This window comes from Phyllostomus discolor, chromosome 4, assembly GCF_004126475.2.
Source record: "Phyllostomus discolor isolate MPI-MPIP mPhyDis1 chromosome 4, mPhyDis1.pri.v3, whole genome shotgun sequence".
NCBI lineage: Eukaryota > Metazoa > Chordata > Mammalia > Chiroptera > Phyllostomidae > Phyllostomus > Phyllostomus discolor.
The window spans coordinates 168150856-168170356 of record NC_040906.2 but is presented as its reverse complement, the minus strand read 5'-3'; the positions used below and the strand labels follow the sequence as shown (position 1 = coordinate 168170356).

General features: G+C 35.9%; 1 protein-coding gene across 5 annotated transcripts in view; it reads left to right on the top strand.

Annotated features, from left to right (window-relative positions):
* The window catches only part of CDK19 (cyclin dependent kinase 19), a 143063-nt gene that overhangs the window by 39904 nt on the left and 83658 nt on the right, over positions 1–19501 (top strand). For 3 of the 5 annotated variants that reach the window (XM_028509044.2, XM_036024568.1, XM_028509046.2), the window contains one exon: positions 16622–16697. The exons of 1 other annotated variant lie outside the window; for it this stretch is intronic. In XM_028509044.2, the coding sequence (XP_028364845.1) occupies positions 16622–16697 (76 nt within the window). Of the gene's footprint in view, positions 1–13516; positions 13567–16621; positions 16698–19501 lie in introns of all 5 variants that reach the window. One more of the 5 variants, XM_028509043.2, reaches the window with a different exon arrangement.

Sequence of the window (19501 nt, the reverse complement as noted above, 5' to 3'; positions counted from 1 at the left end):
TTGGGTCATCTTAGCTATGGACATGGAATATCTCTCTGTTTATATAGATTTTTTAAAGTTTCTTTCTTCAGTTTTATAGTTTTCCTTATATAGATTTTGTACATGTTTTATTAGATTTATTTCTAAATTTTTTTGTGCTGATATTAATGTTATTGTTTTTAACTTCCACTTCTAACTTTTCATTACTGGTATATAGGAAAGCAACTGACTTTTGTATTTAACCTTGCATTCTGCAACCTTACTATGATCATTTTTTGTTCCAGGAGTTTGTTGTTAATTACTTGGGATTTTCTCCAAAGACGGTCATATCATCTGTAAACAAAAACAGTTTTTTTCCCCTTTTCAATTTATATACTTTTTCTTTTTTTATTTTATTGTATTGGCTAGGACTTCCAGTATGATATTGAATAGGAGTGGTGACAACAGACATTCTTGCCTTATTCCTGATCTTGGTGGGGACACCATCTAGTTTCTGTTGGTGCAGGATGGTAATCTCAAGAGAGTATCCTAACTGGTAGTGTGAAAGATGTAGAGTAGTACTCATATCAGGTCAGAGGAGGATTCCTCTCTATCCCCAGCCCCTTCCCCTCACCTAAACTTGTGCGAGAAAGATAGGATTAAATTGATGGTAATAAAAATATTTTAAATGATGGGATTCAGGCACTTTTTCCTATAATGCCTTATATTTAGCAACTGTGTGTGTGACTTAGTTCCTCTACTCTCTCATGAACTCCTTCAGGGAAAAGACTGTATGCATACCTCATAGCATTGCAACCCGGGTACTGTCCGAGATGCACCACAGTAGGCATAAGTGTTCGTTGAATGAAAAACGTGGTTGTAGACTCTCACTGTCAACCTCCATTTTATTAGAAAAGGGAGATAACCAATAAAATCAGTCCTGTATTCACAGATTTCTTTCATATTCCCTTAAGAAAAGTTCACAATTTTGATGCAGGAACATACTGGGGACTGAACACTGTGCTGGGTACTTTACATATGTGATCTCATTTATCATCAAAATGATTGTGTTGTGCTAGTATTGTTATTCCTGATTTCCAGATGCAAAAACTGGGAACATGTGGGTATAAATAACTTACTAGCTGTGTGACTTAGTATAAAAGTGTATGATTCCATACAGACGCTGTGGAAAAGTTACCATACATAGTGGTATAGGATGAATGTCACGTGTATAGTACTGAGATGTGCTTGGCTAATGCAGAGAAGAGTGGTTTGGCCTTAGTTAGAGTGCTCACAAAATTTTTGGAAAGCTTAACCTTGTCTGATGCATAGGAAGGAAGGAAAGAAAGGATAGGAAAAGGGGGGACATTTTGAGACATCAGGGAGATCAGTCAATGTGAAAAAGACTGAGGGCCAAAATGGCAAGTATTTTGTGATTTGACAGTATAACATACAACTATAATAAAAATTCATACTGTTGTAATGGCAGTAGAACACATTTTGCCTTAATGTTAAAAAAAGAACTCCGCCATTTTCCTATTAAACTAATTTCGTCTGCGTTTGCTATTAGGTGTGAGTATGAGAGCACTCGCTGAACTGTTACACAGCTCCCACACTATGGGTCAGCACTGACTAGCACAGTCAGTGCATCCAGTGCAGAGGGAGTGAAAGTCCAGGGGACAGTGGAAGATCAAAGGAAACCTAAGAAAAGGATTTTTTATCAAGTATATTTTATCTGTTTTTCTCTGTATCTCAGTTGGTTAAGTACCCCACAAACAACCATTAATATTTTAAAAGGTGTGGAATTGCAAAGGCCTATAGGAGGTATAACTGCTTTCAGAGAACTTGGTGTTTAGTTGGGAACACCAGAGTGAAATAATTACAAGCCACTTAGCAATATCAGCACCAAATAATGTAGTGTACATTATTAACACTGTGGTATCCTTTTTCTTAAATAATATTCTTGTGTTGTAATCTTTCTGCTATTCCCATGATTTTAATTTCTAAGTACTTTAACACCTCTCTCTTTAGTCCACGTCACCCTTGTACGCTATGGGCTCATCAAAATGCTTTTTTATAAAATGACATTTAGAGAGGGAGAGGAAGGGGGAGAGAGAGAAAGAGTAACACCGATTTGTTCTCCCACTTACTTATGCAGTCGTTGGTTGACTCCTGTGTGTGCCTTGAGGATCAAACCTGCAACCTTGGTGTATCAGGATGGCACTCTAACCAAGTGAGGTACTCAGGCAGGGGCTAAAAAATATCCTTTGGATACCTCTATTTAGACAACACCACACTACTCTCAGCTTCAACTTTTCTAAAACGTCCCCAGTCTTTTTCTTTTTTTAACTCAGTGGTTGGCATCATTGTCACCCAGAATCATTTTTGCTTTTCTTTTGGTTATTTCTTACCTGATACTGTTAACTATTTATGTTTCAGATCCATGTACTTTTTATTTCCTCTGCGGCCATCATAGTTTAGATGGTAGTTATCTTTTAAATTACTGCAGAGGCCTCTTAATGAGTCTTCTGTGCCCTCTTCATCTCCAAACTATTCACAAAAGCACAGACTGTTTAAAATCCTTTTTTTGCCTTGAGATAAGGTCCAGTTTCCTTACTGTGGCTTACTTACCTGTTCTCCTTGATTTGGTCCTGCCTCCTTCTTCAGCGTTAGCTTGCTTTCCTGTATTCTAAACCAGGTTTACTGAACTTCGTATGCATTGTGCTGTTTTGCATCTGAGCCTTGATGTGTGCTGTTCCTTTTTTCCAGAAGTGGAATATGAAGAAATGAACCTGTGGTTATTAAAAGCACACGATCTCTGGAGCCAGACTTCTTAGATCCAGATGAATCCTGGATCTTCTACTTAGCTAGCTGGGTGATCTAGAGTGAGTTACTTAACCTCTGTGCTTTTGGTGGCCTCATCTGTACAGTGGGGATGGTTAAAGTACCTGCTTCATGGCATGTTATGAGGACTAAGAGAGTTACTGTAGTTAAGGCTCTTAGAATGGTGCTTGCTTCATACTAAGTACCACATAAATGTAGCTATTATTTTAACTCTTATCATATGTTTGTGATACTAGATAGTATTAATTTTTATGTTTAAAGATAATTCAGTGATAAAAGAAAAATACTATTTTTCCTTGTAAGTTATGAACTTGTTGGCTCATTATTACTAGTGTTTTGTTTTTGGATGGTCAGCAGCTTTATTTTCCTCTTGTTTTTCAGTTTTCTAGTGACTAGAATTTGATTTTAGGTTGACATTTAACAATATTAGGTTTACCTGAATTTTTATACAGACTAATTCAGGTCAACCTATGTGGAAACTTTTAAAAGAAAATTAATTTTTAATAGTTATTAGCTGATATTTCACTTTATGATTTATGTGCCATGACTAAAGTTTAAAGTAGCCTTTTAAAGGAATTCAATTTTTTTTCAAATTTATTTCAGAAATTTAGGTTATAATGGTTTAAATGGTGTGGGTTCTGGTATGGTTACTTACTATAGTATTAGGAAATAAATTTTCTGAAAGGAAAACCCTGTTTTTCTATTCACAACTCTACTTATACCAAATACTTCCCAGGACACATATGACACCAGATATGTGGACTTTTTTTCCCTACTAACCAATTCCTGACACTACCTGGGTATCCTACAGTTTAAGTCAATTTTGACACTAGCTGCCTGGATTTGGTAAAGACTCCATAGGTTAACAGCTCAGTTCCACAAGATTGCCACCTGACTCCAGTGCAGATGCCAGTCCCAAGTGTGGGGCCTCCAGGTTGGTTACTCCCAACTTGTGTCCAACTTGGCTTCGAATCAGAGGTTCCCATGGCCCCCTCCTCAGATTCAGTCATTTGTAATAACTCAGAACTCTGGAAAACGGTTGACTTACTAGATTACTGGTTTATTACAAAGTCTGTATGAAGGATACACATGAACAGCCAGGTGAAGAATACATAGGTCCATATCTGGAAGGGTCTGAGCACAGGAATTGCTCTCTCTGTGGAGTTTTAGGGTGTGCTATCCTCCCAGCAAGCGGATGTGTTCAGTTCACCAGCTTAGAAACTCTCTGAACTCTGTACACTAGGGATTTTTATGATGGTTTCATTAAGTGGTTATGATTGAATAAATTGTGATCATAGGTAATTAATTCAACTTCCAGTCCCAAACTTAGGAGTGGGAGTGGGGTGTGTGTGGTGGGGGGCTGAAAGTTCTAATCAGCTGGTATGTTTCCTTGGCAGTGAGCTCCCCCATCCAATGGTTGTCTAGAGACTTTTTGAAACTCAGATGTAGTTGAAAGGGCTTGCTATGAATAAAAGAGTTTCTTTCATTTATTCTTCTGGAGCTAATCCCAGAGTAAAAACCAAATATTATGATAAAAGATGTTCCTATGCTGTGAGCCAGGAGCCCTGGAGGAAGACAGCAATGTATATTTCTTATAATACCACAGTATCACGGCCCTATTTTTACTGTAGTTAAAGTCAGCTAGGAAAAAAGTACACAATTTGAATTTTATTAAAAGATTCCTCAGTGGCCTGGGTTTGGCAGGATCTTAAGTGATATGGTGAAAAACATTTAAATTTTAAGTGTTGATGTTGACATCTCGAGTATTTAAAAATTTTTTTAAATTATGTTTTATCAATTATGCTAATAAAGTTGTCTCAAGTTTTCCTCCTTTGTCACCCTTGACCCAGCACTCCCTACTCCTTAAGGCCATCTGCACACCATTACTCATGTCCATGGATCATACATACAGGTTCTTTGGCTACTCCATTTCCTATACTGTACTTTACATCCCCATGGCTATTCTTTTTTTTTTTTTTTAATATTTATTTATTTTTAGACAGAGGGGAAGGGAAGGAGAAGGAGAGGGAGAGAAACATCAATGTGTGGTTGCCTCTCATGTATCCCATGCTAGGGAACCTGGCCCACAACCCAGGCATGTGTCCTGACTGGGAATCGAATTGGTGACTCTTTGGTTCACAGGCTGGTGCTCAGTCCACGAGCCATACCAGCCAGGGCCTCATGGCTATTCTGTAACTACCTATTTGTACTTCTTAATTTTTTCACCTTTTCACTCATTCGCTGACCTGCCCCCCGCCCACCTGGCAACCATCAAAATAGCTCTTCATATCCATGATTCTGTCTCTGTTCTTGTTTGCTTAGTTTATTTGTTAGATCTAGTTGTTGATAGATACGTATTTGTTGCCATTTTATTGCTTACAGTTTTTATCTTAATTTTCTTAAATAAGTTCCTTTAACATTTCATAGAATAATAGCTTGGTGATGATGAACTCCTTTAGCTTTTTCTTGTCTAGGAAGCACTTTATCTGCCCTTTAATTCTAAATGATAGCTTTGTTGGGTAGAGCAGTCTTGGCAGTCCCTGCTTTTCATGACTTTGAATAATTTTTTGCCAATCCCTTCTAGCCCACAGAGTTTCTTTTGAGAAATCAGCTGACCTTTCTAGGGGATGCCCCTGTAGGTAGGTAACTAATTGCTCCTCTTGCTGCATTTAAGATTCTCTCTTTATCTTTAATCTTTGGCATTTTAATTGTGATGTGTGTTGGTATGGGCCTCTTTGTATCCATCTTGTTTGGGACTGTCTGTGCTTCCTGGACTTGCATGTCTATTTCCTTCACCAAATTAGAGAAGTTTTCATTATTTTTTTCAAATAGATTTCCAGTGCCTTGCTCTTTCTTTTCTCCTTCTGGCACCCCCATAATGTGAATGTTGGACCTCTTGAAGTTGCCCCAGGGGCTACTTACACTACCCTTGTTCTTTTTCTCTTTTCCTTTTCTTGTTGTTGTTCTGATTGGTTGTTTTTTGTTTCCTTATGTTCCAAATCATTGATTTGATTCTTGGCTTTATCTACTCTACTGTTGTTTCCCTGTAAATTGTTCTTTATTTTAATTAGTGTGTCCTTCATTTCTGACTGGATCTTTTTTTATACTGTTGAGATCCACACTAAGTTACTTGAGCATCCTTATAAACAGTGTTTTGAAGTCTGCATCTGATAGATTGCTTATTTCCATTTTGTTTAGCTCTTTTTCTGGAGTTTTGATTTGTTCTTTTATTTGGTCCATGTTTCTTTGTCTCCTCATTTTGGCAGCCTCCCTGTATTTGTTTCTATGTACTAGGTTGAGCTGCTATGACTCCCTGTGTTGGTAGTGTGGCCTAATGTAGTAGGTGTCCTGTAGAGTCCAGTGGCATAGCCGTATCACCCAAGCTGGGTACTTGAGGTGCACCCATCGTGTGGGCTGAATACATCCATCTCTTGTAGTTGAGCCTTAATTGCTGTTGGCAGGTCAGTGGAAGGGATTTCAGGCCAGTCAGCTGCAAGGACTAGCTGTGACCACCGATCACCAACCACCACCATCTGTTGAGGATCAGCTGTGCAGGGGCAGTGTGGTAGGGTTCTGATGTGGTCTCTAGTTGGCCATTGGGTGTTCAGGCTCTGGAGTTTCCCGGGTGGTGCAGGCCAAGGTGAGCCCCCACCTGTATTCTGGCTGGGGCCACCTGGCATGAACTATAAAGCAGTTTGAGGTGTCTGCTCCATGTGCTGGGCTTGGAGATTCCCAGGTAAACCCAAACTGTCAGTCTAAGCTGGCTGCTGCTAGTGCCGGGCCTGGGACCACTAGCAAGAGCTATAGCTGCCAGGGGCTTCCTGAGGCTGCCTATTGCTTGTTTAATAGGATTTAGGAAGTTGTGAAGCATGAGCCAAGACCAGCCATTCATATGGAAAAGTTATGGGTAACAGTTTGGGTGGGCTTGTAGGTTGGGTGGGCTGGAGTCTTAGGGGATTTCCAGGATGGGGCAAACAGTGTTAGCCTGATTGATGGAGTCTCAGATATGACACTCATCTACTGGCTCTGTGGCTCTGTGGGGGGGAGGCCTCAGAAAGGAACAAGGCCTCTGCCTGCCTTTTCGTGTGAGAGAAAACTGTCCCCCAGCTCTCATCGTGGTACTGGTCACTTCATTTCCTCCCCATTTGCCACTGGTGCCTTTCAAGGTGCTACCCCCATGCTAGAGCTCAGAGAGTGAATCTGAGTAAGTCCATGTGTTAGTTCTTTAAGGGGAACTGCTTGGAACTCCAGCAGTTTCTTCCACTCACTCAATCCCTGCTGCTTTTTGCCCCCAGAAGTTATGGGGACTTATCTGAGATCTCCCTCCCAAATTTTTATCCACCACATGTGGGTGTGGGACCAGCTTGTCTCTGCATACCAGTCTAGCTGAATGTGGTTTCTTTAATTCCGTAGTTGTAAGACTTTATTCAACTCAATTTCTGATGGTTTTGAGTGATGGTGGTTCTGTATTATAGTTGTAGTTTTGATGTGGTTGTGCGAGGAGACAAACTGTATTTATCTATGCCACCATATTGCCTGGAAGAGCCAGCATCTTGGCTATTAATGTCTCTTTTGAGTACTCGTTTTTCATTGATACTTTTGAGATGATTTTATCAAGACTGGAATCTGATAATGTACTTAAAGTAGTAGGTTGTTGATCTAGTTCTGTTTATCTGACCATGCTCGATTTGACAATGACAAAATATTTATTTTTTTCTCCTTCCTCCCTCAGAGGAGATTGTTGTTTTCCAGTGAATTTTTTTTTCTTTAAATCCTCACCTGGGGACATGCTTACTGATTTTAGAAGAAGGGGAAGGGACGGGAGGGAGGGAGAGGGAGAGAGAGGGAGAGAAATATTGGTGTGAGAAAGAAAGAGAAACTTTGATCGGTTGCCTCTTGTATGTGCCCCAACTGGGAATGAACCCACAACCTAGGTATGTGCCCTGGCCAGGAACTGAACCTGTGACCTTTCAGTTTATAGGACAATGTTCCAACCAACTGAGCCCCACACCTTCCAGGGCCAGTGAATTTTTAGATATGATTACTTTTTCAATATAACTATTATATTGCTACTTTAATGTTATTTTTCAAGGATACTTTTTATTATATTTTATTTAACAAAAATTTTTATTGTATATTTCCTCATTACCATTTATCCCTCTTTCACCTACCTTCTTCCACCTTCCACCCACCCCCTTCCCCCCACAATGCCACACTGTTGTCCATGTCCATGAGTTTTTTCTTTTTGTTTTTTCGCTCAATGCCTCTAGAATATTTTACTTTTATCTTTAAAATATATATATTTTAAAGGTAGGTTTTTCCAGATTTTCTGTTAAGCTGAAATATTTTTAAGTTGATCAAGACTAAAAAACAAGTGTATTTCTATGCAAGAAATGTTTAGTTTCTACTATTTGCAAGGTACTTTATTAGCTCCTAAAGAATTTACAGAAATGAGTAAGATAGTCAGTCTTCTTCCTCATTTGGGGATGGGGGGAAAACACAAGTCAATTATAAGTAATTGTAATAACAAAATAGAGTAGGTACAGTCCCTGAAAGAATTTTGAACAAGGTGATTGGTCTACTAGTGATGTTCTTGCAAAACATCAACAGCTGTCAAGTATGATAAGCTCCTCTTCATTCTCTCCTGTTTGTCTTGCTTCTACATTTTTGCCCAGCTTGGCTTTTAATACTTTTTGACTTCTGTATATAAGTTCCTTATTTTTTTTAACTGTCTAACTGCTGCATATAGTTACTTTCTTTCTCATTTTTTTTTTTATTGAGAAAGGTTTTGTAGAAATGGGAAAGTTCAAACTCTAGAATAATGAGTACTCACATACCCACCACCTAGATTCAACTATTATTATTTTTCCCTATTGCTTTACCTTTTACTTTTATAAAAACATGTTTTTTATTGTCTTTGAAACATTTGAAATTAAGTTGCCAGTGTTACGACACAGCACTGTAAAGTACTTGAACCTGCATCTCCTAAGAATAAGGGTATTCTCCTTTATAACCATAATACCATTATCTTACACTTAAGACAATATAAATTTAAAAAAAATTAACCATGATAAAATAATGCCATGTAATAACTAGACAATATTCAAAATTTCTTGTGTCCTACAAATAAACTTTTATAGCTGTTTTTATTTGAACCACAATCTAGTCAAACTTTCCATGCAGTGTTGTTTTTAAGGCTAAAATATACTCAGTGTGACATTTTATTATACTTCGTAGCTGTGGTTTCTTCCTTCTCTTTACACCAGTTTGTTGTGAAATTAGTCTTACATTTACACATTATAATTTAAATGTTCATGTAGCCTAAAACTGTAGGCTTCATGTAGGTTGCAAATGCATATGAGTTTTGACAATAAAATGACATGACCTGGCTGGGTGGCTCAGTTGGGTAAAGTGTCCTCCCATATACCAAAATGTTGTGACATTGTGGGTTTGATTCCCGGTCACATCTCTCTCTCTCTCTCTCTCTCTCTCTCTCTCTCTCTCTCTCTCTTTCTCAAACAATCAAAAAACATATCCTTGGGCGAGATTAAAAAAATAATAATAAAATGATGTATTTTAACACAACCTATTTTATACAGTAAAAACTATTGTACTTATTTTGCCTTTAAAAGTTGCCTTGTTTAAGAAATTTTCTACATGTTAAGTAAAAAATATTGTCAACTAGTATATCAATACTTCCAACACTGAATTAATTGGCTAGTACCTATATTGAATTTTTTGTGACTACTCACCTTATAAATTCAAATTGCGACTCAAACCCATGTGCTAAAATCTGCACTTTGGAAATGCTTTTTTTCTTTATGACAGTGACAACATAAAGTGATGAAAACAACATGAAATGTTGGAAAGAATGTTATCAATCATGGTATAAAAATACAGCTGTATACGTATGGAAATAGTCCCTTCCCTTGACTTTTTAATGTAGATTTCAGCCTTCCTTAAATTTTGTCAGAAATCAAAAAGAACATGTAAGTAACTGGAACATATAGAAAGAGTCTGAAAAAAAATTATTTGGAACTAGGGCTTATCATTGACTGTGATAAATTTATTGAAATGTCCATTAAGTGGAAAGCATTTCTTTCATTCAGATTCTCTCTCTCTCTCCCTCTTTCTCCCTCCCACTCCTCCCACCCCTCCCACCCCCATCCATCCATCCATCCATCCATCCATACATACATACATACATCTATCTATACTGTCACAAGGGGTAAAATTTTCTTCTCTTTATGGCCAAGTAGTAGTCCACTATATAAATGTCCTGTAGTTGTTTTATGACTGAAGTCTTAAAGCATTACTGTGGATATATTTGTTATAATTATAATCACTTCTGAGCAATAAGAATTTGACATAATACAGGTTTCTGAAATTTTGCCATTTTAGAGCTTTTAAAATAGTAAATGTTTACCTGACTTGAAATTCTGAATGACAGAAATAGTATAAAATGAAGACTTTTTATAGAGTGTGAGATATATTAATTGATAAATTGGTTTTTAAGTAAAGTGACTGAATAAAGGAAGTCTTACTAAAGAATGAAGGCAAAAAGGTAAAGTTGTTTAGAATCCTGTGCTGCAAGAGAATTATGGACTCCTCCAATAAGGGAAACTTAGTATATTTTGGTGATGTTTAACGAATGAATAGATGAAATACTTGACAGATGAAAGCATAAAGAAGGTTCTGGTATTACTTGACATCATTTATTGATAAGGGGAATACAAAATAACAACAGTACCTTGTGTTACAAGATTTTAAATATTTAAGAATGATTTCAAAGGACTATTATTCTTTAACCAAAAAATTCCTGATAATTAAAAATGTTATGGCATTGAACTGTGTATGAATAAAGTGATATCATGTTCAGAATGAAAAAAGGGCCCTGGCTGGTGTGACTCAATGGATTGAGTGCTGGCCTGTGAATCAAAGGGTCGCTGGTTTGATTCCCAGTCAGGGCACATGCCTGAGCTGTGGTCCAGGTCCTAGTCAGGGGTACTTGAGAGGCAACCACAGGTTGATGTTTCTCTCCCTTTCTTTTCCCCTTCCTCTCTCTCTCTTTAAAAATTAAATAAATAAAACCTTTTAAAAAGGGGGAGGCAGTGGAAATAAGACTGGCCATGTGTTGATAATTGTTGAAGCTGTGTCATATATAAAGTAGTACTGTCATTTGTTTTTTTATTTGTTCATTTTTCAAAAATTTCATGATAAAAAATTGTACATAATTAAGGTATTACATAGTGAAGGAAAGTTCCCAAATAAGGAACCATTACTAGTAGGCTGTCTGAATATTGAGTTCATGATACTGATTAACAATACAAATGTAAAACAAAACGATCTTTTTTGATTTTTGTTTTTCCAAATGTTTATTCCATTTTTCTTATTTTTCTGTGTGATATGGAAGTCTCTTAATCAGCTAACTCAAATCATCACATATTAAAGGAAAGTGATATAATATTAATTTATGCCAGCATTCTTCTTGAAGAAAAAAATTGTTGAGAGACCCAGGTGTCATATTGTTTGAAGAATGCCTTATTGGAAACACATAGTTATAAAAATTAGTAATACTGTACCATCTGGGACACTGTTATTCTGATGATTTCAGTATTTGAATTTTATTCTTAAGGGCTTGAAAAGAAAACCCGAAAGATGAATTCATAGAATTGTTTGTCTTCTTAAGGGATGTGAGAAAGAAGTGCTCAGAAATTGTTCTTTTGTCTTTTTGTCCCTCTCCCTTTATCTCTCTTCCTCCTTGCCTCAGGTTTTTTCCTGGGTACCAAAAAAGTCATCTGTGTGCTCCTTCCTCTGATCTAGTGTCACGTGTAGACTCAAGGCCTTTCAATCTAACCTACTACTATGAGAGGCCCTCAATAAACATCTTTAGGACATCTCTTTTTTGAACTTTTCAGATATTTTCTTTCTTGGTTGGAGTTTCTTTCTATTTAAAAGAATCATTTATGAGTTGGTTGAAGAACCTTCTGAGCTCTGACCGACTTTTGTTCTCAAGGATATCATTCTCCCCATCAATCAAACTAAGATCCTCGACTTATTTTGATTCAGCCTTCTTAATCTTCATTATCTGTTCGTTTGATTCTGCCAGTTCCTCCTTTAAAATGACTGTCACAAGTATTCCTTCTTTTTCCCAGTCTTACTGTTACCACTTTCTTATGGAGAATGTTGAACTTGGGATTAGAAGATTCGTCTCAGCTCTGTTTCCAGCTGCTGGCCTAGCTTTCTATTCTTTAAAAATGAGGAGGTTGTAACAGGGTTGCCTTAAACCTTTTTTGGAACTTTCTATTTCACTAATCTAGGTTCTTAACTTGTCACACTCACAGTAACCTCCCAGTTGTTTTTCACACTTCTCATCTCAGTTCTTCCTAATACGATTAATCTTTTTAGATGACTTTCATTGCCTTTAGAATAAAATCTTACATTTTCTGGTCTTCATTTATTCATGTCATCAGTTCTCTTGTTAATGGTTAGCAAATCTGTCAGTTCTGACTCAGATGACTTTTGAATCTATATTTGTTCTCTTCTACCACTATTCTAATCTTTTCTTATCTGGACATTTGACGCAACCTAACAAAGGTATCTTTCTGAGCAAAGATCTGTTAATGTACCTTTTCTGTTCTAAAAATCTTTTGTTCCACACTGTTTACATAAAAGTATACACTTCTTTGCAGAGCTCACACAGTCCTTTCCCTTTACTTTTCTAATCTGAACTCTTCCCGGGCACCCCCTCTGGTCATCTTGCCTTGAGCTTCCAGCCATACTAAATAGCAGCCATTTTCTGAATATGCCTTTAATTTTTTCTCATGCTGTACCTCTGTCTGGGGTTTTGTATCCACCTCATCCTTCCTCTGCTTGGGAAACCCTTCTTTCAAAGGCATTACTCACATAGTTACCTATCTTAAAGCTCTGAAAAATTAGTTCATTCTTTCTGTTATGCATACCTTTGGGTGCAGAGGGATTTATATCATTTACTTATTTATATTTCCCACCCAACCAGAATCTTTTTCCACCTAGATTTTGAACTCTGTGATATCTAGGGTCATCTAATTTTGTTTCTAATTTTGTTTATTCTCAGAGTTTGGCAAAATGTTGGGGCATATAGTATTTATTTACCAATTGTTTCTTGGTTGATATAAAATAAATTAGTAAGATTCTTCTGTTTTCCTTAGAAGCGAATTTAGATTTTAACCGTTTGAAAACTAAAAATTTCCCCTCAGCCTTACTTGGGCTTGAATTCCCTCAAGTTTCCTTAAAAGATGCTTTTAAAGTTTTGTCTGTCATAAGTCCTTGGGGCCACAGATGGCCCAGTGCTGATCTTGCCACTTGATAGTATCATTGATGGGAGCCAAAAAAAAAGCATTGTGTCTGTTTAGTAATGACAATGACAAATGGAGTTTGGCTAGACCTTAACTATATGTGTGCATACAGGCTGCTGCATGGCACTTTGGCTTGCTAAAAGTGACTGGACACCAAGTTTGTACATTATCGAAAATATAAGATATCTTTTTCATTAAACCAGTTCCTAATATTTCATTCAAGACATGTTCCTACTGAACTCGCTTCTTTAGCTTGAGCAAGTCTTCTCAGAATTATATTTGAAAGCTACCACTGAGTCTGGTAGAAGTTTTATTTAAAGGCAACGATTTCTGCAATTTGCACAGCTATGTGCTTTTTATTTTTCTATTGTCTATAGGATTGCTTGCATCAAGAGTTTTTCAGAACATAGTGTCTCAGATGGAAAAAATAATAGGATCACCATCTCTGCCAAATTTGTTGTTACATAATGTTTGTTTTCTTTGTGATTGTTGAGAATGAAGCCTGCATGGTTTTGATACACATTACTAACATATAGGAGAAATGTCATTAAATTTAAAAAATTCTACATTAAATATGTCCCTGTTTATAGTACAAATTTATGTATTTTTAATTCTCCTAAATTTATTTAGTAAACTCCTTTGATTATTTTCAATATGTAGCGCTCTAACCATAGTATCTAATATGCACTAAAATTTAGAGAGCAGTTTCACTGAAGGCTTTGAAATTGCTTTGTCTGTCTTTATTATAGTAAACAATAAACTACTTTTATTTAGAAATAAAATAGTTTTAAGAAAGAACTTAGCTGCCTCCAAAAACCAGACTATCATAGCAGGCAAGGTTCACCTGCTTTTCAGACTTATCAGGTAAAAGAACAGATTATAGCTATGTATTTAATATTATATGTGCCTGAGACATGTAAATTGGGGGGTATGAATTGTCACTGCCATTTAGAGGACCTTTTGGAGTGGGTCCCTCACATGGGTCGAGAGCAATAAAGCTTCCCTGCACCACATGGTAGTTATTGAATTATTTGTGGGCCTTGTGGTACCTGACCAGAGACTGACATTGACATAGTACCATGGTGAAAGTGAGTTTCATATGCCTCCTTGGATTCTGCCTCTTCTTTATCTGGTCAACTGCAAAATAGCTATATCATCACTTACCACCTGACAGTTAATATACAAGAAAAATGGTAAAGCTATATGAACTTGGATTCTCAATGTGGTAGTTGCAAATAATTCTTAAGTTTGCAGATCTTGGAGTATTTTATTAATTTAACAGATGGGAGTTATATTTAAACTTATTAAGTGAAATAATTACTGGGTTTGTTTCTAGATCCTATCCATCTAATTCAGAGTAAGAAGCCTATGCTTCATTCTGTTCTGCTGAAGCTTTCAGATTCCTTTGACATCCTAAATGTGAAATTCAAAAGTCATTAATGTGATGTGTTAATTTTGTACTTTTTGATTTATTGCAAAAAATCTTATAGTTTCCATAGCAATGATAACCTATCCAGATTGTGTAATATTCTTTACAGTATTAAAAATAAAACTATGCAATTACATGAGCTTCTGGAGCACTTCATTTAGGGGAACTGCGGACTGAAATATTTCTGTTTTAAAAAATTATGATTTCATATTAAAATTTTGTCAGAAAACATATAATTTTATTTCAATAAATTATTAAATTTTAAAATTCTGTAATAGATTCCTTATAGTTAATTATTAAATTATGAAATGTACATTGTAAGCACCATGTTAAGTTCTCAGGCACAAGTGCTCTCACACACATATATCTAAGGTAGGGGGGACATTTGGCTTTAATTACATTCAGTCGCCTGCTGCTTATACTTCTCAGTAGCTTCTGAGTAGCCTGAAAAAGTCTAGTTTTAAGTTTGGAGGAGATGGGATAGAATAAAAGGAAAAAAATAATCACTTAATCTTTCCATGTTTTTTATTTTGCTCATGAAAACATGCCTAAGATATTTTGAAAATACTAAAGATTTTTGTAGTAGGTGAAAATTTTCAGAGTGTCAAATTACTTTGGCTTTTTTCTTTTTTCTTTAATTCTAATTTAATAGATAACATAATATTAGTACTAAAGCTAGTTAACACAACTTCCTACATCTTAACACAACTGTTTTTCATTTGTTATATTACCTCAGCATACATCTGGATATATGTATATTTTTATATGGTATAAGTTGTATATTTTCTCAGTAGTATATGGTAAAACTGCTTCTAATAAACTTCATAATCATCATTTTATTAATTGATAACAGTCCATCCTGTTGCTATATCTGGTGTATTTTTTGTTTATCAGAATGCTGCTTAATTATCTTGAATGCCATGTACTGGAAGAAAAATGGATATAATTTTCAAACTGATTGTGGGGGGAAGTAGCCATAACTCAATTATTTGCCCAAATTATAGTTATTTACAAAAATTTTCAAAAATCATTTAAAATGATTTTGTAAAATGAATTATTATGAACAACCTCTTAAAGTGATTTATCTGCTCATAAACACAGAATGGGGAAAGTGAGAAACAGGTAGGTAGGAAAGATGTGCACCACTTAAGTATTATTTGACAAAACCATCATGACATGGTGATACCTTGCTGAGGCTCTAATATAATCAAAAAACAAAATTTGGAGGGTGTGGGTTATACTCATCTGAACAACCCTCGATACGAACCACATTTCTGACGTTCAGCTGGGGCATTCCTGTGGCTGCTCCTGGGCTCAGCACCCTGAGGACGCTGTGTGGCCCTAGCCTCTCATCTGATATTGTTGCTGTTGTTACAGCGTGACCATTATTGATCTGTCTTCACTTGGCTAAGTACCCTGGTAACTTCTGTGGTTTCCCAGGAACCCTAATCCTACCTCCATTATTTGGAAAATTCACTGTAACTACTGGCTTTTTCTTCGCGTTCTTGAGAATGAGACGTTGGTGCCTGAAGTTTCTAAGTTTTCCCAAGGCTTTTGGTTGAGTTTGTGGGGCTTTTTAATGTCCCCTATCCTAGGTGAGACCTAGGGTATACCTAGGTGGCACCTCCCTCCTACTAAATAGTTCTAATACTATGAAATTACTTTAAATGAATATAGTAGTTTACGCCTGGCATTTATTTTTGTAGTTTATATTCACAACAGAATGCTTTCATAGACTCCAGTTAGTTAAGAGTAGAATTATCTTGCAGTATGCTTGAGTTCGTGTTTATGCTTGTTTACTTTTTGAAGTTAGTGCCTTGTTTTGTTAAAATATTGAATTTTATGCGTTGGTTCTGTTGGTATTTTCATTGTGAAATGAATTTCTTTTGGCATTTCATATTTCTGTAGTTGAAATATCAGAAATAATAAGCAGTGCATGTATATAAGAATGTTTACATATCACTAAGAGACTAGTGCATTTTCATTGTTTTTGTAATCATACTTTTGAATCTGAAAATGTGTAGAAAAAATAATTTTTTTTGTTTGTATGCAGCAAAGATGAAAAGGAATATGCACTGAAGCAAATTGAAGGCACAGGGATATCCATGTCGGCTTGTAGAGAGATTGCAGTAAGTGGACATAAATATATTATTTATTTTGTTATTGATATTGGAGGATGATCAGTACTAATATAAAATAGTTTCATTAATGTATATACTGCATGGTTATTTCAGAGTTGTTAATGATGTTTCCTTTTAGATGAGAAAAGCTGCATAAACTTGTTGATTACTTGAAAATCATCTTTGAACATCTTTTGATGATTTTTAGGACTTATAATCTTAAGAATATTGAGCTAAGCAATGACTTAATTTAAATTGCGATCAAATGTAATTAATAATTTAATGTATTTTTTCTGTAAGTTTAGAACTGATATATATCTTTATAGGAAAAGGGATGATATGAAATAGTTTTTCTGAAATACATGTTTTAGTGCTGGATTTTACTAGTTGGAAGAAAAATAAGACCATCATAGTATTAGGATAGAAAGCAAGATCATTTTTATGTTGCACCGAATACAAACTTTTCCTTAAATATGTGTCTAATTTTATAAAAGTATAGATTTGTGGACATAGGTGTCTAATTTGCAGGTATTTTATCCTTTCTGTAAAATAGAGAAAATAAAAATATAGTATTAAGATATCTGTGAAAAACACTGAAGGTAAAAGAACATTTTGTTTCTCTCAACAGAATTTTAATTGATCTTCTGTAAAAATTATTTTCTTAAAAGTTTGGCTTGATTTTAGGAGACTAAGACTAAATAAATTATGTATGAAATTGCCTTTGAGCAAAATGTGTTCTTTGGTGTGATCCTGTGTTCTTAGAAACAAACAGAAGTTTACTTTTATGATTGAAGACTCACCACAGATTTTTTAAAAAAGATTTTATTAATTATTTTTTAGAGAGAAGGAAAGGGAGGGAGAAAGAGAGGGAAAGAAACATCAATGTGTGGTTGCCTCTTGCACACCCTCTATTGGGGACCTGGCCGCAACCCAGGCATGTGCCCTGAGTAGGAATCGAACCAGCGACCCTTTAGTTCTCATGTCAGCATTCAATCCAATGAGCCACACCAGCCAGGGCGATTTTTTTCCTTTTTACAAATATGTTTTTTTTCTTGCATTGCTAGTGATAGTTATTACTGTATTTTTCTCATGTATATAATATATTTAGCTTTCTTGGAAAAATAAGTATATTCTTGCTGACTGTTATAATGAAAAATGAAATGTATTAATTGGGGATGGGATTTAGGATTATTTTTGGACGAATCTGGGAGATGGGCAGAGGGTCTGTGCACAAGGAGGAACCATTCTATCACACTTTTTGTTTTTAAGAGTTCAAATAGTACAGGGGGCCAGGTAAAAGGAATCATCCAGCAGATAGATTATTGAGTCCTGTGGTGTAGCTGTCTGCCTTCTGTATATGTTAGGTCATGAGTCTCTTAAAAGTTATTATTTGTGTGTGTGTGCATGTGTGTAGACACATGCATGTGCCTTTTGTATTATATTTCAAGCTACTTTATGTTTCCTGGGAAAACTAAGTGGTGAGTCTTTATATTTTCAGAAGCAGATTTAAATACGTATTGACAGTGGTAGAAAAGAAGTGGGCCATGTGGGTTTCTGGGTTTTGTACAAAGGTGACAACAGTAAAAAGGAACAGTTTAGGAAGAGATAATACTGCTTTTATGAACCAGTTTTTTATGTGTTTATATGTGTATCTCTTATGGTTAGGGAAGATAAATGGGTGTGGTAACACAAGCCATAGATGTAACTGACAACTTCCCAGTTTCTCCACACTCTTCCCCAACTCCAAGGAAATAGACTCGTGGATTGGAAGTAGTGCCTTTATCATCTGTGGTTGCTATAGTGTAACCCCTTTCTCTCTGTGAAGAATTGGTGGGTAAATTAATGAATTGGCTTTCAGCTTGGCAGTATCCCTCCCTGCAAAGAAAGTCAGGGGACTTATTTCAGTTCTCTTAAAAATACAGAAATGACCACCTTCATATTCCTGCTCTAATTAGATTAGATTTAATTGGCTATTAATTCCTTATTTTTAGTGTTTATTTTTCCATTGAATAAATATTATTGAAGCAAAATTATCCTAGTGATATAATGAAGGATAAAGGACTAAAAGTAAATCTGATAATGGTATACAAAGGCTTACCTCAGAGCCCCAAAACTAGCACAGTACATGGTTGTTTTTATTCTCATAATGATAATAATTTTCCCTATTTAAACTCTAATCAAAGAAAATAAAATTTTTATTTGAAATTATTTTCATTGTTGTCAAAGTAGATCATTTTTAAGAATCTATGCATTTAATTTTTAGTGTATTATTATAGAAGATATCAAATTATAACAGTCAACACAAACTTGGTACTTCCAGATTCAAAATAAGAAATGTAAGTAGAGAAAAAGTATTTATTTAAAAAAAACATGCCTTTGGTTTCAAATTGTAAAGTGGGAGGAAATATGGACTGTGGGATCAGATAGACTTGGGGTTGTATCTAGACTTGACCAGTGTTCCTGTAGATCTTGGGTAAGTTGCTATCAGTACCAGGACCCATTTTCTAGGTAACTATAGAAACTAAGCTGTCCTAAAGGGGAGTGAGGCTAAGCAGGCCACGGAGCCAGTCCACAGCTGCCAAGATGCTCAGAACCCTGAGCCTCTTAACTTGCTAATGTTCCAGGTCATTCTCATCTCCACTCTGTAACCAGAATATCAACTAAATCTTGTAAAATGTTTTTACAAAATACCCCTTTCCGTATAGACTCAAGAATCTTACAAGTTTTAGGAAGGAGGAGTTGCCCATGAGACCGGAGAGCCTGGCCCTTGCCTGTGCTTCGGTCGAACATACTACATCTAAATATGGCTGATT